Here is a 17,952-nt window from a genome sequence, read left to right as displayed (position 1 = left end):
GAGAGAAACATAGACTGTATTATTTGTTTTATTTTTTTCTGTTTCAGATCATGATGTCTAACATGTAGGTTAATCTTTTATACATTGAGGAAAAAAAAACTGATAGTGTTATAGAAGTAGTACAATACAAAGACAGCATCATGTAATTAATGTGGATCACAATCCAGCTAAATAGAGGTTTAATCAGAACTTGATCTTGCTGTGTACTCAGACACGAGTTTAGCAAAAGATGAAGACTTATCCTCGAGCAACCTCACTGGCGAATCATACTCCTCAATGATACCTGCACATATAACAAAACAAAACACTCAATGATGCATCTGCGCACACACACAAACACACATGTTCTGTCCAATGATTTGGAAGTTTCAGACAAACCATTGCTAAGAAGCAGAACCATGTCGCTGTCAATAACAGAAGATATCCTGTGTGCAATGGTTATCACCGTACAATCTGAGAAGTGTTCTCTTAGCGTTTTCTGGATCAGATTATCAGTTGCAGTGTCAACAGAAGCAGTGGCTTCATCAAGCACCAAGATGTTGCTTCTCTTGAGTAGAACTCTCCCAAGACACACAAGTTGCCTCTGACCCATGCTCCAGTTCTCTCCATTCTCACTCACTGATGAATCAAGCTTGTGTTCCTTTTTCCTCACCTCATCTCCTAGTTGGCACTTGTCAAGAGCCTAGAAGGAATTATTAGTCGAGAGTGAAAAATTTTACTAGTAAAGAAAGAGCAAAAACTAAACAGACCCACCTCCCAGATTTGATCATCTGTGTACTCTTCAAGAGGGTCCAAGTTACTTCTAACAGTTCCTTCAAACATGGTTGGATCTTGAGGTATAATACTTAGTCTTAAACGCAAGTCATGCAACCCAATGGTCAAGATATTCACTCCATCTATCATGATTTCTCCAGCTGATGGTTCTACAATGCGGAAAAGGGTTTGTATCAATGTTGATTTCCCGCTTCCTGTTCTTCCAACAATGCCTGTTCTTAAACCTCCTTTGAATGTGCATGTTATTCCTCTCAACACTAGTGGCATATGTGCAGCATATCTTACCTAACAATGCGTCCAAAGAAAAAGGTTAAGAAAAGAAGCAAAACAAGTGGGAGATCTAGAGCAAGATATATTGGTAGGGAAAACGTATAGATAGATAGATAGATACCTGAAGATCGCGGATGTCCACATCTCCAAGTGAAGGCCATGAATGCTCAGGCCGGTTTGATTCTAACACAAGAGGTGGTTCACTAGGAACACTTGCATACTGGAGGATCCTCTCTACAGATATGATTTTGTTCTCAAGATTACAAAGACCCCACACCAGCCAAGCTTGCTGTGTGTTCAAGTTGAGTCCATAAGTCACGGCTAATCCGGCAAGGCTTGGATCAATCACTCCAGTAGGTATAGAGATCAAGAAAATAAGTGAAAAAACAAACACAAGTGAAGATAACATATCAAGGCGAAAGCAAAGCCACTCCACTGCTCCAGCTAAATAGAATTTGGGCCTAGAGTAAGCATCACTAAGCCTCATGTTGTCGCCACGGAATCTTGATTCTTGATTGAAACTCCTGATGGTTGTTGACCCTGAAATAGTTTCAGAAAAATGCTGAATAAGAGGGGCTTTGCATACTCCATCTAACCGTGAAAGTTCTCTTGCTGCAGCTATGTAATATCTCTGCAAAATTGAAAGCTCTTTTGTCACAAAACGTAGCTAAAATTTTACAGAATCAACTCTTGGACAATACCTGATACCATATGGAAGCAGCAACCACAGGGATGAAGACAAGAAAAACCAACCAAGAAACCTGTGACATAACTCCAATGATCCCAATAACCTGAATGGCTGTGACAGCAAGTGATGAGAATTGATATGGTATGTCCAAATCCACCGCTGACTGGTCTGTAGAAGCCTATAGCAGGAGAAAAAAAACATTAATCACAAAATAGAGATATCTAAAAATCCTCAAATAACTGTCAGTGTCCAGAGACATACTCTATTCATGATTCTTCCACTTGGAGTGGAATCAAAGAAAGACATAGGAGAACGAAAAATGCAGCGGTGCATCCTGTGAAACAGTTCAGTGGCAGTCTTGTAACCAGCCGTTACAAGAAGTGTGGATCTTACAAGAATGCAGAAGCAACTTCCAACGGCCAAAGCCACATACACAATCATTAATGTAGAAAGGTTCACAAGAGCTTCCACATCTTTGGAAACAGGAGTGCCCCAAGCCATCCAGTAGTTGCTTCCAATCTGTAGAAGCTGAAACAGAACCTGTGCCAACAGTATGAAAGGCACAAGAGCTCCTCCATAGGCTAGTGTGATGTATTTCCAGTAAACATCCAAAGCAACGCTACCTTTCTCCCTCTCTTCCTCTTGCACAAGTTGTCTATTGGCCTCTCCGGTGTCTGATTTACCATTCTTCAAATCTTGACTTTCTTGTTTCCCCTCAGAGTCAATAGCATCTCTCACAAGACCAGGTTTCTCAGAATCAGAACTGGCATGAACTGAACCAACTACTGCCAGAGCCTCCTGATGAGCACCTATAAGCTCCATGAAATCTCTTCCAGAGTTGAGGATATCATTGTATCTTCCAGCTTGGCTGATCCTTCCATCTTTCATGACCTGAGACACAAGACAAGATCAGAAGCAGGTAAGAACTCAACTTGAAAAGATAAAAAAAATAACTCAAGACTATTCACATACCAGTATAAGATCAGCAGCAGGTAAGAACTCAACTTGATGAGTTACATATATAACTGTCTTTGAACTCAAAAGCCCCATCAAAACTTCCTGAAAGAACATTAAGATTGAAAATATTAAAAAAATGACACTAATGGCTAATGGCTAAAGAAAGAAGATTGTACCTTAAAGAGATGTGACCCTGTGTGAGCATCCACAGCACTAAAAGGATCATCAAACAGATATATATCTGCATCTTGATAAAGAGCTCTTGCAATCTGTATCCTTTGCTTTTGTCCACCACTCAGATTGATCCCACGTTCTCCAATGACTGTCTGATCACCAAATGAGAGTACCTCCAGATCCTTACTCAAAGAACATGCTTCAACCACCTTTTCATAACGTTCTCTTTCCATAGCCTTACCAAACAAGATGTTCTCCTCAATAGTACCACTCTGAATCCAAGGAGACTGTGCAACGTACCCTTTTGTTCCACAAACTTTAAGACTTCCAGATATCTTAGGCACTTCTCCTAGTATAGAAGAAAGCAAACTTGACTTCCCAGAGCCAACAGTACCACAAACTGCAACCTTCATCCCATGAAAGATCTTGAAGTTGATGTCTTTTAGAGTTGGGTTAGCAGATGAGACATCCCAAGATAAAGTGCTGTTGATCACTTCCACAGCTATGTCTGAACTTCCTTTTGGAAACCTCTCCACAACGTCAGGGTTTAAATTTTCTTGACAAAGATAAGATGCAATCCTGTCTAGAGAGACTTTTGTTTGCACAACCATGGAGATAGTTTCCGGAAGATAGAAGATCGGCTGTCGTAGAGTACTAAAGATTGCAATCGCCGAGAGTATCTTTCCAGATTCAAGTGGAACCCCAAGAAGTATACAAGCACCAAAGGTGGAGACTGACACGAAAGTAGGAGCTCCCCAGAAAACAAAGCTTATAACAGCTGAGTTATACACATACTTCTTCAGCCACCCTTCCTCGCACGTCCTAAGATCGAATATCTTCGACAGAAACTTCATCTCCCATCCCTGGAGTTTGAGAATCCTCATGTTTCTCAAGATCTCGGATGTCGATTTCATCCTGCTGTCCTTGGCTTCCATTAACTTCTCCTGAAACCTCTCTTGCATTTTCCCAAACGGAATGTTCACAAGCATTACTAGAAATGTACCAACCAATGCAGCTATAGATGCTAACCCCAGGCTCATGTACAATAGCCACATAGCTAGACCGATTTGTAACAAAAGCAGCCATGAGTCATGTATGTACCAGCAAAAGCTACCAACCCTCTCAGCATCCACAGTCATGAAGTTTATAATCTCACCGCTTGTGCGCCCTTTCTTTGAATGGCATGAAAGAGTTAGACCCTTTTCGTATATCATTGCGACAAGACAAGATCTCATCCTAATACCAATCTTCTGTAACCTGAAGTACCAGCGTCTCTTGGCAAGACACTCAAGAAGCTTAGCAAGGAAGAAAGTAATGACTAGCACGTAGCCTTCGTTGTTGTACTGTCTACGTCCGTTAAGGTACTGGACGAATGTGCCAATGAGTGCTGGTCCAACGTATGACGCGATCGTGTAGATGAAAGCGAAGAAGGCAGTCACTAGAATCTCCCAGTGAGATGAGAAGAACAAGGCTTTTAAGAGCTTGAACGTGGTGACACCACCACCATCTGATGATGATTCAAGCATGCTCCTGAAGTTAGGTGCTAACTTGACAACGCTGTCACTGACATGAAGCTCAGGGACATCTTCTAGATCAAGAGCTTTCTTGTTTCCAGTTTCTATCAATGGACTCATCCAAGAGAATGTCAAGAGACTGAGAATGCCAGCTCTAGAGTAAGGAGTAGCATCAACACTAGAATCTCCATTCAAGAGTGGCTCTTCTAAGACTTTATTGATGCTGCCTCTAGCTTTCTTGAGGAAAGCCACATAACTGAGAAACAAAGCAGCACTAAAAGAAACAATGTCGTACACTGGAAGAAGAACATGTAGGGTTTTGTCTTTCTCGTACATAACGATGTCTACCACAAGAAAGTAGCAAGAAACCACGAGATAGAGAACCAACCAAAGCCTAAGTAAAAACGGAGGCTTTGTTTTACTGCAACGATGCAAGCAAATCGACAAAGTTCCCCAAGAAACCGTTGCTAATAGAAACCCCACGAGCGAAACTAGCTGATCATTATCTGACCAGCCACTCTCGTACCAATAGAAACAGCTCAATGACATCAACACGAGATTAAGCAGAGACAAAGCTAAACTACAAAACAGAACCGAGTTAAACCTGAAACCCCTCCTATCTTTTGGACTCTCTCTAACAACACCAAACCAATTGTCTCCCCTACTTTTGTCACGCACCCATGAGCAAAACAGCACCAACAACAAAACCATATGCAAGACACCAGAGACCCATCTTAAGAGAAGAGGTTCAAGAAGAAAAGACCTGGAAGAATAGGTTGTTAACAAACCGTTATCCTTCACAGAACTCAGAAACTCCATGGCTTTGCTCTGATCTCTTTTTGTGTTTCCAGTGATTTCAGAAAATGGGGTTTAATTAATGATTTGGTGCAGAGTTTTCAACGAACAACAAGTACTTATAGAACGAGAGTGAAGTGAGTTTGATGTAGACACAGTATGTCTTGAAGAGCACGGCCAAGAAACTACGAAGAAGGTAGAGAAAATGGTACTCTCTCTCTCTCAAACCCCACCACCAGAGGAAAGGATGCAAATACTTCTTTCTTTACTTGCTTTTCACGGATCTTTTTATAAACCTTTCACTTTATTTTATTAGTCAATTCAAAATGTTGAAAAATCAAAACTACGTGAGCCTCACAATATATATATCTTAAAAAAATATTTGGGAGTTTATTACTCTCACTAGACATAGTACCACAAGGCCACAACTAAAATTATCATACTTTTGGGATTCAGATTTTTTGTCAGTCAACGGCTACTACTTTTCTTTGTCTCACTATATTATCTCATAGATATCAATATAACCTATGCTTTTTATGATAATTGACATTATGATTTATGGCCAGTGATTAAAGATACCACCACCTAATCAATGTCATCGGCACGAGATGGAGTCATGTGGATATGTTCATAGCCACTTGCATGTAAATGTCATCATCAAACGAAAAGTTTACAAACTTCAATACATAGCTCGAACATCTGTCCCATTATTATGGAATCTTTCGATTCTAATTAACAGCTTCTGCTGAATTTGGATTCCGAACTCGTTGTGTACTCTGCCACAAGCTTTGAGAACGAAGAAGACTTGTCTTCAAGCAATCTCCCCGGTGAATCATGTTCCTTGATAAGCCCTGCACATAGGACGCAGAGAAAACGTTAATACAAATCTTCATAGTACAAGTGTATGATGATGAATCATGAGAGTTCAGGACCTTGGTCTAGGAGCAAGACCATATCGCTGTCTATAACAGATGATATTCTATGCGCTATTGTTATCACCGTACAATCCCTAAAGTGCTGCCTCAGAGTCTCCTGGATCAGATTATCAGTCGCAGTATCTACAGAAGCAGTGGCTTCATCAAGAACCAACACTTTGCTTCTCTTGAGCAAGACTCTTCCCAAGCACACCAGCTGTCTCTGACCAACACTCCAGTTCTGTCCATTCTCACTAACAGATGAATCTAGTTTCAGCTCTTTCTTCCTCACTTCATCCCCGAGCTGACACTTGTCGAGCGCCTCCCAGATTTGGTCATCACTGTATTCCTCGAGAGGGTCCAAGTTGCTACGAACCGTGCCTTCAAACATGGTCGGATCTTGAGGTATGATACTTAGCCTAGAACGCAGGTCGTGCAACCCAATGGTCAAGATATCTATCCCATCGATTCTAATCTCTCCGGCCGTTGGCTCCACAATCCTGAAAAGGGTTTGAATCAGAGTGGACTTGCCACATCCTGTTCTTCCAACGATTCCTGTCTTCAAGCCTCCAGGGAAAGTACACGTCAGTCCATGCAGCACCATAGGCAAATGCGGCCCATACCGCACCTGGAGATTACTAATGGTAATCTCTCCGCGAGAAGGCCATGACTTCTCAGGCCGAGTTGATTCAATCACCAGAGACGGTTCACTAGGGATGTCTACGTACTGAAGCATTCTCTCCACGGATATCATCTTGTTCTCGAGATCACAAAGCGTCCATACCAAAGTTGATTGCAGGCTGTTTAGATTGAGTGCATATGTAATAGCCAATCCTGCAAAGCCTATAAGAAGAGACCAGAGGAAGAAGATTCTCAGTTTGTGAATCTGAAACCAAAACAAAAGAAGTCAGTTGTGGCTTTACTTGGATTAACTGTCCCTTCAGGGGCAGAAACTACGATAACAAGTGATACCGCAAATGCGATAGTGGATAAGAGTTCAAGGCGGAAGCAGAGCCATTCCATTGCACCAGTGGAATGGAACCTCAGACGAGAAAGACAGTCGCTGAGTTTCATAATGTCACCGAGGAACCTCGGTTCTTGATCAAAGCTTCTGATAGTTGTTACCCCTGAGAGTGTTTCTGAAAAATGATGCACCAAAGGCGATCTGCTTATTCCAGCTAGTCTCGCGAGTTCCCTAGCCGCAGATATGTAATAATGCTGTGTGCATAGATACCATTAAGTAAGTAAGAGTGAGAACCACACAAGAACCTTTATATGTTTCATATCAATAAGTAAGAAGCTAAACATCGGTTTAGGACATTCATGATAGGCCTGGGCATATAAACCGAGAACACAAACCAAAGTTCACAAATAACTCAGTTGTTTAGAACCGAAAAATCTAAAACCCAAACGGAAATGGATATCCAAATATCTAAAATACAATTTATATACTTAAAAATATTAATTATATTTAGTTTTAAAATTATCAAATTGTCTAAAAATATTACTTATAAACCGAATGGGTAACCAAAAAACCAAAAACCGAACGGCCATGCTTAGTTCAGGATTATGGACAATACCCGGTACCAGGCACTTGCAGCGACGACAGGGATGAAGATGATAAGGACCTGCCAAGCGACCTGTATCATCACTCCCATAATCCCCAATATGTTAATAGCAGCAATAGCAACATATGCAAATTGACCCGGTAGTCTCAAGTCCACTACACTTTGGTCTGTAGATGCCTAAAACAAAGATTGAAAACAGACTAATTAGATAAATGAATTTGTTGAAATACTTTTTTCTGGAGATACTTGCTCTATTCAAGATTCTCCCCATTGGTGTGACATCAAAGAAAGACATGGAAGCACGAAAAACACGGAGATGCATCTGTGTGAAGAGCTCAGTAGCCATCTTGAAACCAGTCATCGATACAAGCAATGCTCTGACGAGTATGCACAAGGAGCTCGCGATGGCTAGAACGACATAGACTAGAATCAATGTAAACCCGCTCACCGGAGGTTCAACATCCTTGGAAACAGGAGTCACCCATGTCATCCAATAGTTGCTCCCAATGTTTAGAATCTGAAAGAGAATCTGTACTAGCAATATAATAGGAATCACTGCTCCTCCATATGCTAGCGCTATGTATTTTTTGTATACAGTGAACCCAACTTTCCCCTTCTCCCTTTCCTCCTGTTGAACTAGTTGTCCTCTTGGCTTATTACCCGAATCTTTCTCAAGCTTGGGTGCTTCTTTTTCTTTGTTTGTAGTTGATTCTGATGAAGCACAGCCTTGTTCATATGTATCAACTGTTGCTAAGGCGTCAGTGTGAGCTCCCACAAGCTCCATGAAGTCTGTTCCTGAATCGAGAATCTCATTGTATCTCCCTGCTTGCGTGATCTTTCCATCTTTCATAACCTACCAAAAATGGTTATTTGATTTCATAACTATATAGTAAGTAACATAGCGCACATTGCTAGATAGTAGAGAGCAAACAAGTCACAAACCAGTATAAGATCAGCTTCAGGCAGGAATTCAACTTGATGAGTGACGTATATGACTGTCTTGTCTTTCAGAATCCTCAAAATGACTTCCTGTTACAAAGAACAATAAGCACAATAGGCCTGCGGGTTCGGTTTCTTCGATTAGTTCGGAATTCAGTTAGTTCGGGACGGTCGAAATCTTGCCGAAGTGAACCGGAAAAAAATCAGTTTAGTTCGGTTTACAAATTTTCTACCAAAGTTTTTGATTTTCAGTTAAAATTTCGGTTTAAATTGAATAAAATATTGAATAAAATTCAAAAAAATTGGTTGAATTCAGTTATTTCAGTTCGGATTTTGGTTAGTTCGTTCGAATTTTTGGTTAAGATTAGTATTTTTGACTTTTTCTAGAAAACCGAGCTAACCAATTATTAAACCAAACTGAAAACCAATTTATTTTTCTTTAAGTTACGAACTGAACCGAACCGAACCTTCTAACCGAATCTGTTCGGTTCGGATAATAGCCGCAGGCCTAAAGCACAACACAGCACAAAGGTGATGGGAATAGTGGAAAAAAAAAGGAAACTATTATAACCTTGAAGAGATGTGATCCTGTATGAGCGTCTACTGCACTAAAAGGGTCGTCGAACAGATAAATATCTGCGTTTTGGTAGAGAGCACGAGCGATTTGTATACGTTGCTTCTGTCCACCGCTTAGATTGATACCCCTTTCCCCAATAACAGTCTGGTCATTGAACGGAAGCAACTCCAAGTCCTTGTTCAAACAGCATGCTTCAAGCACTCTCTCGTACCATTCTCTTTCCATTGGCTTACCAAACAGAATATTATCCTCCACCTTGCCGCTCTGGATCCAAGGAGATTGTGCAACGTATGCCTTTCTTCCAAAAACCTTAACAGTTCCAGATATGTTGGGGACTTCACCTAGTATGGATGAGAGCAAGCTTGATTTACCAGAACCAACGGTACCGCAAACAGCTACATTCATCCCTTGAGATACTTCAAAACTCACCTCTCTCAGTGTTGGGATTGGGGAAGAGTCATCCCAAGAGAAGCAACCATTGCTGACTTCAAGAGCCATCTCTGAATAAGTAAGTCGCTCCACAACATCTTTCTCCAAATCATCCAGACAGAGAAAAGACGCAATCCTGCCGAGAGACACCTTAACCTGAACAAACATGGAGATTGTCTCAGGAAGTTTGTAGATTGGACTCTGCAGAATCCGAAACGTCGCGAGCGCCGCCAGTATCTTCCCTGACTCAAGAGGGATCTTGAGCAACACACAAGCGCCAAAAGCTGTTGCGGATATGAAAGAAGGCGCGGTCCACAGAACAGAGCTCATAGCGGCTGAGTTATACACAAACTTCTTGAGCCAGACTGCTTCTACATGTCTAAGGTCAAGAATCTTGGAAAGGAACTTCATCTCCCACCCTTGAAGTTTGAGAATCCTCATGTTCAGCAACACCTCCGATGTTTTCTTCATCCTGTTATCTTTGGACTTCATCAGTTTGCTCTGGAACTTGTCTTCCAGCTTTGCAAAGGGATAGTTTGCAAGCATAACTAAAATAAAGGCTGGAAAAGCTGCAATCGATCCAAGTCCGAGGCTCTTGTACAAGATCCATAAGGCCAAACTAACTTGTAGCACAAGTATCCACGGATCGTGCATAAACCAAGTGAAAGCGTTTAGCCTGTCAGCATCTACCGCCATGAGGTTTATAATCTCGCCACTAGTTTGTCCTTGTCCTTGCTTTGAGTGACATGGAAGGGTCAAGCCCTTCTCGTAGATCATTGAAACTAGAACCGCTTTCATCCCAAGTCCAGCTTTGCCTCCCCTGAAGAACCAGTGCCTCCGCGTTTGGCATTCCACAAGCTTGGCGACGAAGAAAATCGTCACTAAAACATATCCTTGGTGCTTATATTGCCTTTGACCGTTCAGGTACTGAACAAAACTATCCATGAGATACGGCGCAACGTAGCAAGACATCGTGTAGGCAAAAGCAAACAGAAATGACAAGAGAATGTCTCTCCACACTGAGAGGAAGAGTGCTTTGACAAGCTTAAACGTGGTGATCCTTCTCACACCATCGTCCCATTCAAGCTTACTCCTAAAGACTCGAAATAAATTCTCAGCTCTGTCACTGCTGTCAACTTGAGGAACGTCCTTGCTGTCTATGATTTTCTCGTTTCCTAAGGTGACCAAAGGACTCATCCAGGAGAAACTCATGAGGCTTAGAAACCCAGCTTTTGCAAAAGGTGTAGTTACCTCATCATCACAGCCTTCATTCTCACTCAAGAATGGTTCTTCGAGAAGGGTGGTCCTCTCACCTTCTTCTCCTTTCTTCCACAGGCACGAACAACAGAGAAACAAGCCAGCGCAAACACCCACTAACTCAGACACTATATTGTGAACTGACACTAGTTCTTGCTTCTTGTATAGAGCGAAGTCTACCACAAGACGGTAGCAAGAAATCAAGAAATAGAAAATCCACCAGACCCTAAGCAAATATGGTAACTTTTTCTCATCAGTGTATAGTCCACGAAGGTACATAGAGATGGTACCCCAAGTAAGCGCAGCCAACAGAAGATCAGAGAGAGTCCACACATTTGAATGCCAGCGAACGCAGCTCAGCAACGAGAGCACAGAATAAAACACAGATAACGAGACACAGCTTACAACAACCAGCTTGTTATACATCTTTGTAGACCTTTTAGCAATGAAGCCATCACTGTTTTCACAAGCTGCACTCTTCTTGTATACCCATGAACCAAAAAGAATTAGCAAAAGCACCAGATTCAAGAATAAGGAGAGCAAAGGTAAGTAGATGGGCTGAATGAGAAGAAAATCGAGAGGATTTTCCATCGGGGAATGAGAGAGAAGAGAGTTGACCAAAATGATCCCCTCTTTGTGACTGGAAGGATATTTTTATAGGCCATTTGAGTCAATAAATAATACTACTTTTAGAAGACCAAGACGAGCCACAAGTAATATTATATATAGACCCATGACGCAGCAAACACAACCTGACCTTCACAGAAACTTCCCTGTGATATCCTCTGAATAATAATACTAACAAATGCAAACGATGAAGACCTCTCTATATCATGGACATATACCTAACCGTCACTATAAAGCTGGAGGACCTGACGTTATAGTTGTGTCTGTGTGCGTACCACTTTTGCTACAAGAAGTGTCAACAGAAACAGAAGACACTTACAGAAAAATATGTAAGTTTTTATTGATTATTTATAATCCAATATAACCATAGAGCTGTATGTATGATTCTAACATTCACCAAGGTAAATATACGACGTAGCTGAATATTCTATGCATAATGCCAAATTAACAAGGCATTGTAAACTCCATTAAATTTGTGGATAAACTTGCAGATTAGTTATACTAATGAAGTGGCTTTCAAGATTCCATTTTCCCGATTCTTTAAAAAAAACTCTAACATGTGTTGTTTTTCATGTTTCTATTCATACTTGTATATTCAAATAAGGATTCCACTAAAATACAAAAGAAAAATACATTGAACTTATTTATAACAGTTGACAGCAAAACAATTAGTAAACACACATACAAAAAAGGATTCCTTTGAACTTGCTTACTAGCTGATTTGTTCATCAATTAAGAACAAGAACCAGAGAATATTCATTACAGAGGCTCCCAAAAAGATGATACAGGGCTTACAAGTTCTAAGAAGTGTAGTTGATCTGAAACAGTCTGTTCATGCAATGCAAGCGCCCATCACCTGTGAGGAAGAAACACTTTAGTCAAGAACAAGCATCAAGATATTAAGAGGTTAGATCCTATTCTGATGAAGAGTTTGCATTCAGTTCACTAACTAGACACATTAGTTTGAGAGTGTTTTTGTTACCACTGTAAAGTTACGGTTGATCTTCAAAGCTTCACCTCCACATCAACACCAGCAGGAAGATCCAGCTGCATCAAGGAGTCGATGGTCTGAGCAGTAGGGTAGAGAATATCAATCATCCGCTGGTGCGTCCGGATCTCAAAGTGGAACCTTGCATCCTTGTGAACGTGGGGAGACTTGAGAACACAGTAGATACGCTTCTTGGTCGGCAATGGAACAGGACCCATAGTCTTAGCATTAGTATTCCTCGCAGCCTCAAGTATCTGCTTGCATGAGTCCTCAATAAGAGGCACCCAGTATGATCTAAGCTTGATCCTAATCTTTTGCTTTGGCGCCATCTGCTTACAAATAGAAAACAAATCAACTTAACCAAACAAAACAATGAATCTCCACAAAAACCTCCAAAGAAAACATAACTCTGGTCTGAAAATTATCTACTTTAATGGCACCTAAGGCACTTAAGAGCGTAGTAAACCAAAAAAAGACAACAACTTTTGACAAATCTGCCTATCGAACATTCTAGTAGTGAGCTGGAAGATACCTTATCTGCGTCTACACTTCTGGAGGAAGAGCTCGGAACCTAAAAGTCACACACAGATACAAAAAAAGAGTAAACTTTACCAGAACAAACACTAAACACACACATAAAAGGGACAAGCTTTATCAAGCAGATACACCAGAAAACGGATATAATCATGCTAATGATTCTACAAAACATTGTCTTAAGCAAACAAATCGAAGAATCAGAGAAAGGAAAAAAGAGTGTGTACCTCGGAGAATTCCTCAGAGGATGGTTCATCGAGAGTTTCGGGAGCAGCGAAGATCTTATTCGTGAACAAGGAGGAAGGGACGGAGGAGCCAAATCCAACGCTGCCATGAGTAGAAGAAAAGATGGAAACAATGAAAGCAGAGAGAAACCGCCATTGAGTTCTCAAACCAAGAACCGATCTTTCTTCTTCTTCCTCCTCTCAAGTCTCAACCAACGCGAGGAGCTTCCTCAAGGGCTTATCCATTATCCAAAACCTTTTCTTTTTTAAATAATGAGATAATTATTTATTTAAAGCCCCAATTAATACATACGCATCAGGCCCAGTAAAAAGGCCCACTTGGTTATTTGAATATCTTGCATCTACCCATATATGGTAAGATTTGAAGAGTATAACTTCAAAATTTTGGTTAGTTATGACTTATGATTTATACACTTGATCATATAGATTTCAATCACATACACTTTTTTGACTTCTGAATGTGTATTTTGAAGCTGTTATATGTTTGATCCATAATTTCACACAAAATTTTGGAAGACATTGACATTTTGAAAATTATCAATATTGGTGTCTCGATATTGCATGGTGTCGCAATTGAATTGAAGACAATGACATAAACCACAAAAAGACAATGACATTCTAAAAAGATATCGCCCACACGGCCTCACTATTGAAACACGAAAGATTAATCATCCCTTGAATCCACTTATTTACTATATTATATATGTTTAAAAAGTATGTCTTAAATGACTATTGCATATCTAACATGACCATATATATTCATTACTTACCAGGCTACCATGTATTCACTTTATTTATTTTAAATCATTAACATACATTCTATCAATTTTAAATATTTGGTAACACTTGCGACATAAATAGTTTTTCTATTAACATTTCATAAAAGTCATATGATCATATATAGTTTAGTTATCCCAAAATAGTGTATAAATACCAAAGCAATTGGATTGTCAACCTTTGCACAATCACACTTGAATCTGATAATTTCTTTTCATGAGTTTTGCATAAGTTCAAATCTTCTGATAGTTGTCTTCTATTAACATATATATGATTTTATATACATTTTTTGTGCACCACATACTATAGATTCATTTATGAAAGATGTTGATAATGGTATAAAGTTTACGACTGTATCTTAGAACTCAAGTACTCCACACTGACCTCTCCAAAAATAGCATATGTGTCTGCAACACATATGTAGCAATGTCCGTCAGATTCAGTAGAAAATGAAATTCTTTCAAATTTTCACTTATTATAGCTAACCTTTCTAAAAAACCATCTCAAATCCATGGTTACTGAATTAGTAATTTGTACAAACTCTTTAAAATTTCAGCCCACTGAAACTAGAGATTTCATCAATAAAATACATTACATAAGATTTGAAAGAATTTAAAATATATTTATAACTAAAAACCAATGAATAGAAATACAATTTCATAGGATGTGAACGGTTTGTTTAAAGATTGTGCCAAATATCTAATCATGGATACAATACATATGCATGTGGTTGACCATCTCAATTGATCTAAACGAAAAACCAACAAAAATGATAGAACCAAGAAAAAGAGTTTAGTAGTGTTACATCAAACAACATTAATGATTAGATAGTTGAAGTGAATGTATCATGAATATTAGGTATTTCGATTCATATTACATATTATGATTACAAATAACATGATAGCGTAGTTTTCTCATTTGGTTATAATATTCAGGCTGAGAAAATGACAGAGAGCGGAAGACTATTAGAGCAATAAACTAATCAGTGGACAAAACAAAGAAAAAAAAGAATCAAGTTAAACAACCAGACTCTCTTAGAATCAAAGTGGATCCAGTTCCTATTGAAAGAAAATGTCTGATGCCCGCTCTCTTAGAATCAAAGTGTGAACACATATCCTTTAAAAAAACGAAACTAAACACATATATCCATGTATACAACCTAGCTCAATAATGTTCAAAGCTAAAAGCCAAACACCATAACAATAGTCGTAAGATGCTGGAAAAAAAAACAAGATTCGCAGAGAAGTCACAAGACTCGTAAAAGTCTTAAACAAATTATTATTTTGGGGAAATATCATGCATTCAGATGGTTTTGTTTGAGTTTATATGGTATGATGGAGGAACAAAAAAAAAGCAAATAGATGCAATAATTTTCAAGTACACAAAAGGAAGCTATGGTGCATATCTAAAAATTGTTATCAGCTTTTTCTTTTAGCTTAAATTTCATAATATAAAATTTCGATAGAAAGGGTCTAAGAACATTTTCAACTCCACTGAAAAATTTACTGCAAAATAGAATGAATTTTGCAGTTATGAACAAACAAAAAATACATTATTTCATGTATGCGGTAATGTTTTTTTGTTTGTTCACAACTGCATAATTCACTTTATTTTACGGTAAATTTTAGAGTAAGATTGGAAATCCTCTAAGAAAGCCGAAGTTGGACAACCACCCGAAGAAATGATGGGAGAGTGAGAGGTCATGTTTGGAGTTAGAAATAATCAGTAAATAGTTGATTGGGCCCTACGGATATTGTGAATGGGAATGATGATGAACCCAACAACCCCACCCACCGATGAAATGTTTAAAATAAATTTGTCTGAAGAAGCAACTAGCACGTACATAATGATCGCTATCACTCTTTATCTGACAACGTTCTTCTAAAAGCATCTCCAGCTCATCTTTAATTCTTTATAATAGAAATCTTTAAAATAGAAAAAAAAATAGAAAAAGTGTTTTTGCTCCAATCTGTTCTTTTATAATAAAGAAATGCTATATTTGACTCCATAAATAGAGGAATGTTATTTTTTCTCTATATTTAGTGAAAAAATAGTATTCATCTATTTATAGAAGTGAATATAGCATTCTTCTCTATTATAAAAGAACATATTTGAGTAAAAACATCTATCTCTATTTTTTCTTCTATTTTAGAGAACTCTATGCTATGAACAAGTGAATCATAATCATAAAACTTGTCTCTTAAATGCAAACTTTATTCTGGTTTCAAACAGATTAGGCACTAGTCAACGATTTGTCTTTTATAACTGTTGTTCAGACAAAAGAAAACACAATCAGAAATTCACTTTGTCTATAAACGCAATCGCATTTTCTAAAACAGCGATCACGAATATAAACCAAAAGGCAGCTTGTGAGACAAAATAAGAGCTCCACTCTTCGTCACACATCACATAATCACACACTTACCACCACTCGGCGGAGCGGCCGGCCAATACGGAGGTTCAATGTAAGAGTAACTAGACAACGGCATTGGCGGTGGCGGCTGCATAGCAAAAGGAGGAGGCACAGTATGCTGCTTATACACCCCTTCTGGAGCCTCCTTCTGCTGTGGCGGAGGCGGCTTCAACATCGGATAACCAAAGTTTCCAGGGAGAAGCTGCTGCTGTGGAGCATAAGGAGAATGGTATGGATAATTAACAGGGGCGTTGTAATAGCCTCCTCCTCCTATTCCTTCTCCAGGTTGAGGAGCGATAGGTGCGCCTTCAAAGTGGAGCCTTATGATCTTGCCGTGATCGCGATACTTATAAACAACCGCCATAAACAAATTAGGGTTAGCTCTAGCCTCCAGCTTCATTATATTGCCATAAGTCACAGAGTAAACAGCTGCAAAAAAATGATATATATATATTTATAAAATGAATGTAACGTAATTGGAAACTGGAATAGATCATCATTAACAACAACAACACGTAAATATAGAAGAAGATGGTACCAATGATAGAATGCATAATTTCCGTTACTTTTTGGTCGCAAAGGTCACAGTTATTATTCACTTGCATCTCAAAGCTCTGCAATTAAAGAAAAGTATTTTATCAAAAATTAATTGGATTAAAAAGAGAAGAATTGTGTACTCGTGTTTTCGCCTAACCACATCCACAGAGAAATCCATTGGAGGAAAAGCATGTAGCATCATCCTTGCTTGTTTGATTGGTGGTGTCTAACGAAAGAAAATCTATAGAATTACTTTTATAGTAAATAAATATAAGATTGTTCTTTGTTTAACTAAGGCAAGTGTATCTGATTTTTTTGATACATGACTTTAATGTTATCTTGTCTTGCCTGAAAATGCGTCGTCTAGGATATTTTGTATACCGAAAAATTGTTTATTCTGCGGGGGCACTAGAAGTGAAAACAGAAAGATCATTTCATGATATCATACCTATATATTATTATACTCATTAATTGTAAAAGATTTATCATGGTAAGCAAAGGCCAATCACCAATACTAAAATATTTGAAATATTTTTTTGCCTCTCTCTCTCAACCGCTTCGTTTTTTTTTCCAACTGAACATTTTGTTAAATCAAATTTTGATCAAAAGTATTATTATTCCGAATAATAACTCCATCCTATCTAGAATTTTTTTTTGTTTCGTTTATGGACAACTAAAACGCATTTCATGTTCTAGATTTTATTGTTAGGGGTTATCAACTTATCATGAACATTAGAGCATGATTAACCCGGAATTCTTAGAATGAGTTTTTTAATGGAGGTTCGGGTTTAATTATGGTAGAGTTTGAAAAATATAAAATACGCTAAACATCTTAAAATAATCATGGAAAAGACGAAATGGCACTAGCTTCATTTTATATAACCAGCTTTAGTTGTTCTCCGATTTTAAATTGCTCTGTCTTTATAGATTTTTACGTATATGCATATTCTTTTCATAATATGAAAATTTAAAACT

The 17,952-nt window shown here is 38.7% G+C and overlaps 4 protein-coding genes across 4 annotated transcripts; all 4 read right to left on the bottom strand.

Annotated features, from left to right (window-relative positions):
- Positions 1-2: 2 nt before the first annotated feature.
- On the bottom strand, positions 3-5,424 carry LOC106317823 (ABC transporter C family member 3). The gene is made up of 8 exons (XM_013755601.1): positions 2,866-5,424; positions 2,705-2,791; positions 1,994-2,623; positions 1,746-1,910; positions 1,166-1,675; positions 754-1,059; positions 379-682; positions 3-283 (listed from the first exon to the last, which is right to left on the bottom strand). Exons 1-8 carry the CDS (start codon positions 5,194-5,196, stop codon positions 180-182), a joined length of 4,437 nt encoding a protein of 1,478 aa, XP_013611055.1. The 5' UTR covers positions 5,197-5,424; the 3' UTR covers positions 3-179.
- A 358-nt stretch (positions 5,425-5,782) lies between these two features.
- Positions 5,783-11,475, bottom strand: LOC106317814 (ABC transporter C family member 6). Its single transcript, XM_013755590.1, has 7 exons — positions 9,165-11,475; positions 8,597-8,683; positions 7,905-8,507; positions 7,667-7,831; positions 7,010-7,304; positions 6,105-6,929; positions 5,783-6,023 (listed from the first exon to the last, which is right to left on the bottom strand). Exons 1-7 carry the CDS (start codon positions 11,445-11,447, stop codon positions 5,905-5,907), a joined length of 4,377 nt encoding a protein of 1,458 aa, XP_013611044.1. The 5' UTR covers positions 11,448-11,475; the 3' UTR covers positions 5,783-5,904.
- A 620-nt stretch (positions 11,476-12,095) lies between these two features.
- LOC106339907 (30S ribosomal protein S10, chloroplastic-like) lies at positions 12,096-13,546 on the bottom strand. Its single transcript, XM_013778780.1, has 5 exons — positions 13,543-13,546; positions 13,233-13,429; positions 13,004-13,042; positions 12,466-12,800; positions 12,096-12,339 (listed from the first exon to the last, which is right to left on the bottom strand). Exons 1-4 carry the CDS (start codon positions 13,544-13,546, stop codon positions 12,489-12,491), a joined length of 552 nt encoding a protein of 183 aa, XP_013634234.1. The 3' UTR covers positions 12,096-12,339; positions 12,466-12,488.
- Positions 13,547-16,251: 2,705 nt separating this feature from the next.
- Positions 16,252-17,250, bottom strand: LOC106317804 (extensin-like). The gene is made up of 3 exons (XM_013755580.1): positions 17,135-17,250; positions 16,979-17,054; positions 16,252-16,869 (listed from the first exon to the last, which is right to left on the bottom strand). Exons 1-3 carry the CDS (start codon positions 17,177-17,179, stop codon positions 16,433-16,435), a joined length of 558 nt encoding a protein of 185 aa, XP_013611034.1. The 5' UTR covers positions 17,180-17,250; the 3' UTR covers positions 16,252-16,432.
- Positions 17,251-17,952: the final 702 nt, after the last annotated feature.

This window comes from Brassica oleracea, chromosome C1 (assembly GCF_000695525.1).
Source record: "Brassica oleracea var. oleracea cultivar TO1000 chromosome C1, BOL, whole genome shotgun sequence".
Classification (NCBI taxonomy): domain Eukaryota; kingdom Viridiplantae; phylum Streptophyta; class Magnoliopsida; order Brassicales; family Brassicaceae; genus Brassica; species Brassica oleracea.
This window is presented reverse-complemented; position numbering and strand designations above follow the sequence as displayed.

What these genes read in the sequence shown, in the direction of transcription:
- LOC106317814 (XM_013755590.1), bottom strand. Translation starts at nt 11,447, where the DNA reads ATGGAAAATCCTCTCGATTTTCTTCTCATTCAGCCCATCTACTTACCT. An exon ending in CAGGATCACATCTCTTCAAG is followed by an intron (nt 8,684 to 9,164) that starts GTTATAATAGTT and finishes TCTTTGTAACAG; the next exon opens with GAAGTCATTTTGAGGATTCT. An exon ending in CTGCAAGTGCCTGGTACCGG is followed by an intron (nt 7,305 to 7,666) that starts GTATTGTCCATA and finishes CTATGCACACAG; the next exon opens with CATTATTACATATCTGCGGC.
- LOC106317823 (XM_013755601.1), bottom strand. Translation starts at nt 5,196, where the DNA reads ATGGAGTTTCTGAGTTCTGTGAAGGATAACGGTTTGTTAACAACCTAT. An exon ending in CAGGGTCACATCTCTTTAAG is followed by an intron (nt 2,792 to 2,865) that starts GTACAATCTTCT and finishes ATGTTCTTTCAG; the next exon opens with GAAGTTTTGATGGGGCTTTT. An exon ending in TGGACATCCGCGATCTTCAG is followed by an intron (nt 1,060 to 1,165) that starts GTATCTATCTAT and finishes ACGCATTGTTAG; the next exon opens with GTAAGATATGCTGCACATAT.
- LOC106339907 (XM_013778780.1), bottom strand. An exon ending in CCTCTGAGGAATTCTCCGAG is followed by an intron (nt 13,043 to 13,232) that starts GTACACACTCTT and finishes TGTGACTTTTAG; the next exon opens with GTTCCGAGCTCTTCCTCCAG. An exon ending in GAAGTGTAGACGCAGATAAG is followed by an intron (nt 12,801 to 13,003) that starts GTATCTTCCAGC and finishes ATTTGTAAGCAG; the next exon opens with ATGGCGCCAAAGCAAAAGAT.
- LOC106317804 (XM_013755580.1), bottom strand. Translation starts at nt 17,179, where the DNA reads ATGATGCTACATGCTTTTCCTCCAATGGATTTCTCTGTGGATGTG. An exon ending in TGGATTTCTCTGTGGATGTG is followed by an intron (nt 17,055 to 17,134) that starts GTTAGGCGAAAA and finishes CTTTAATTGCAG; the next exon opens with AGCTTTGAGATGCAAGTGAA. An exon ending in AATTATGCATTCTATCATTG is followed by an intron (nt 16,870 to 16,978) that starts GTACCATCTTCT and finishes ATTTTTTTGCAG; the next exon opens with CTGTTTACTCTGTGACTTAT.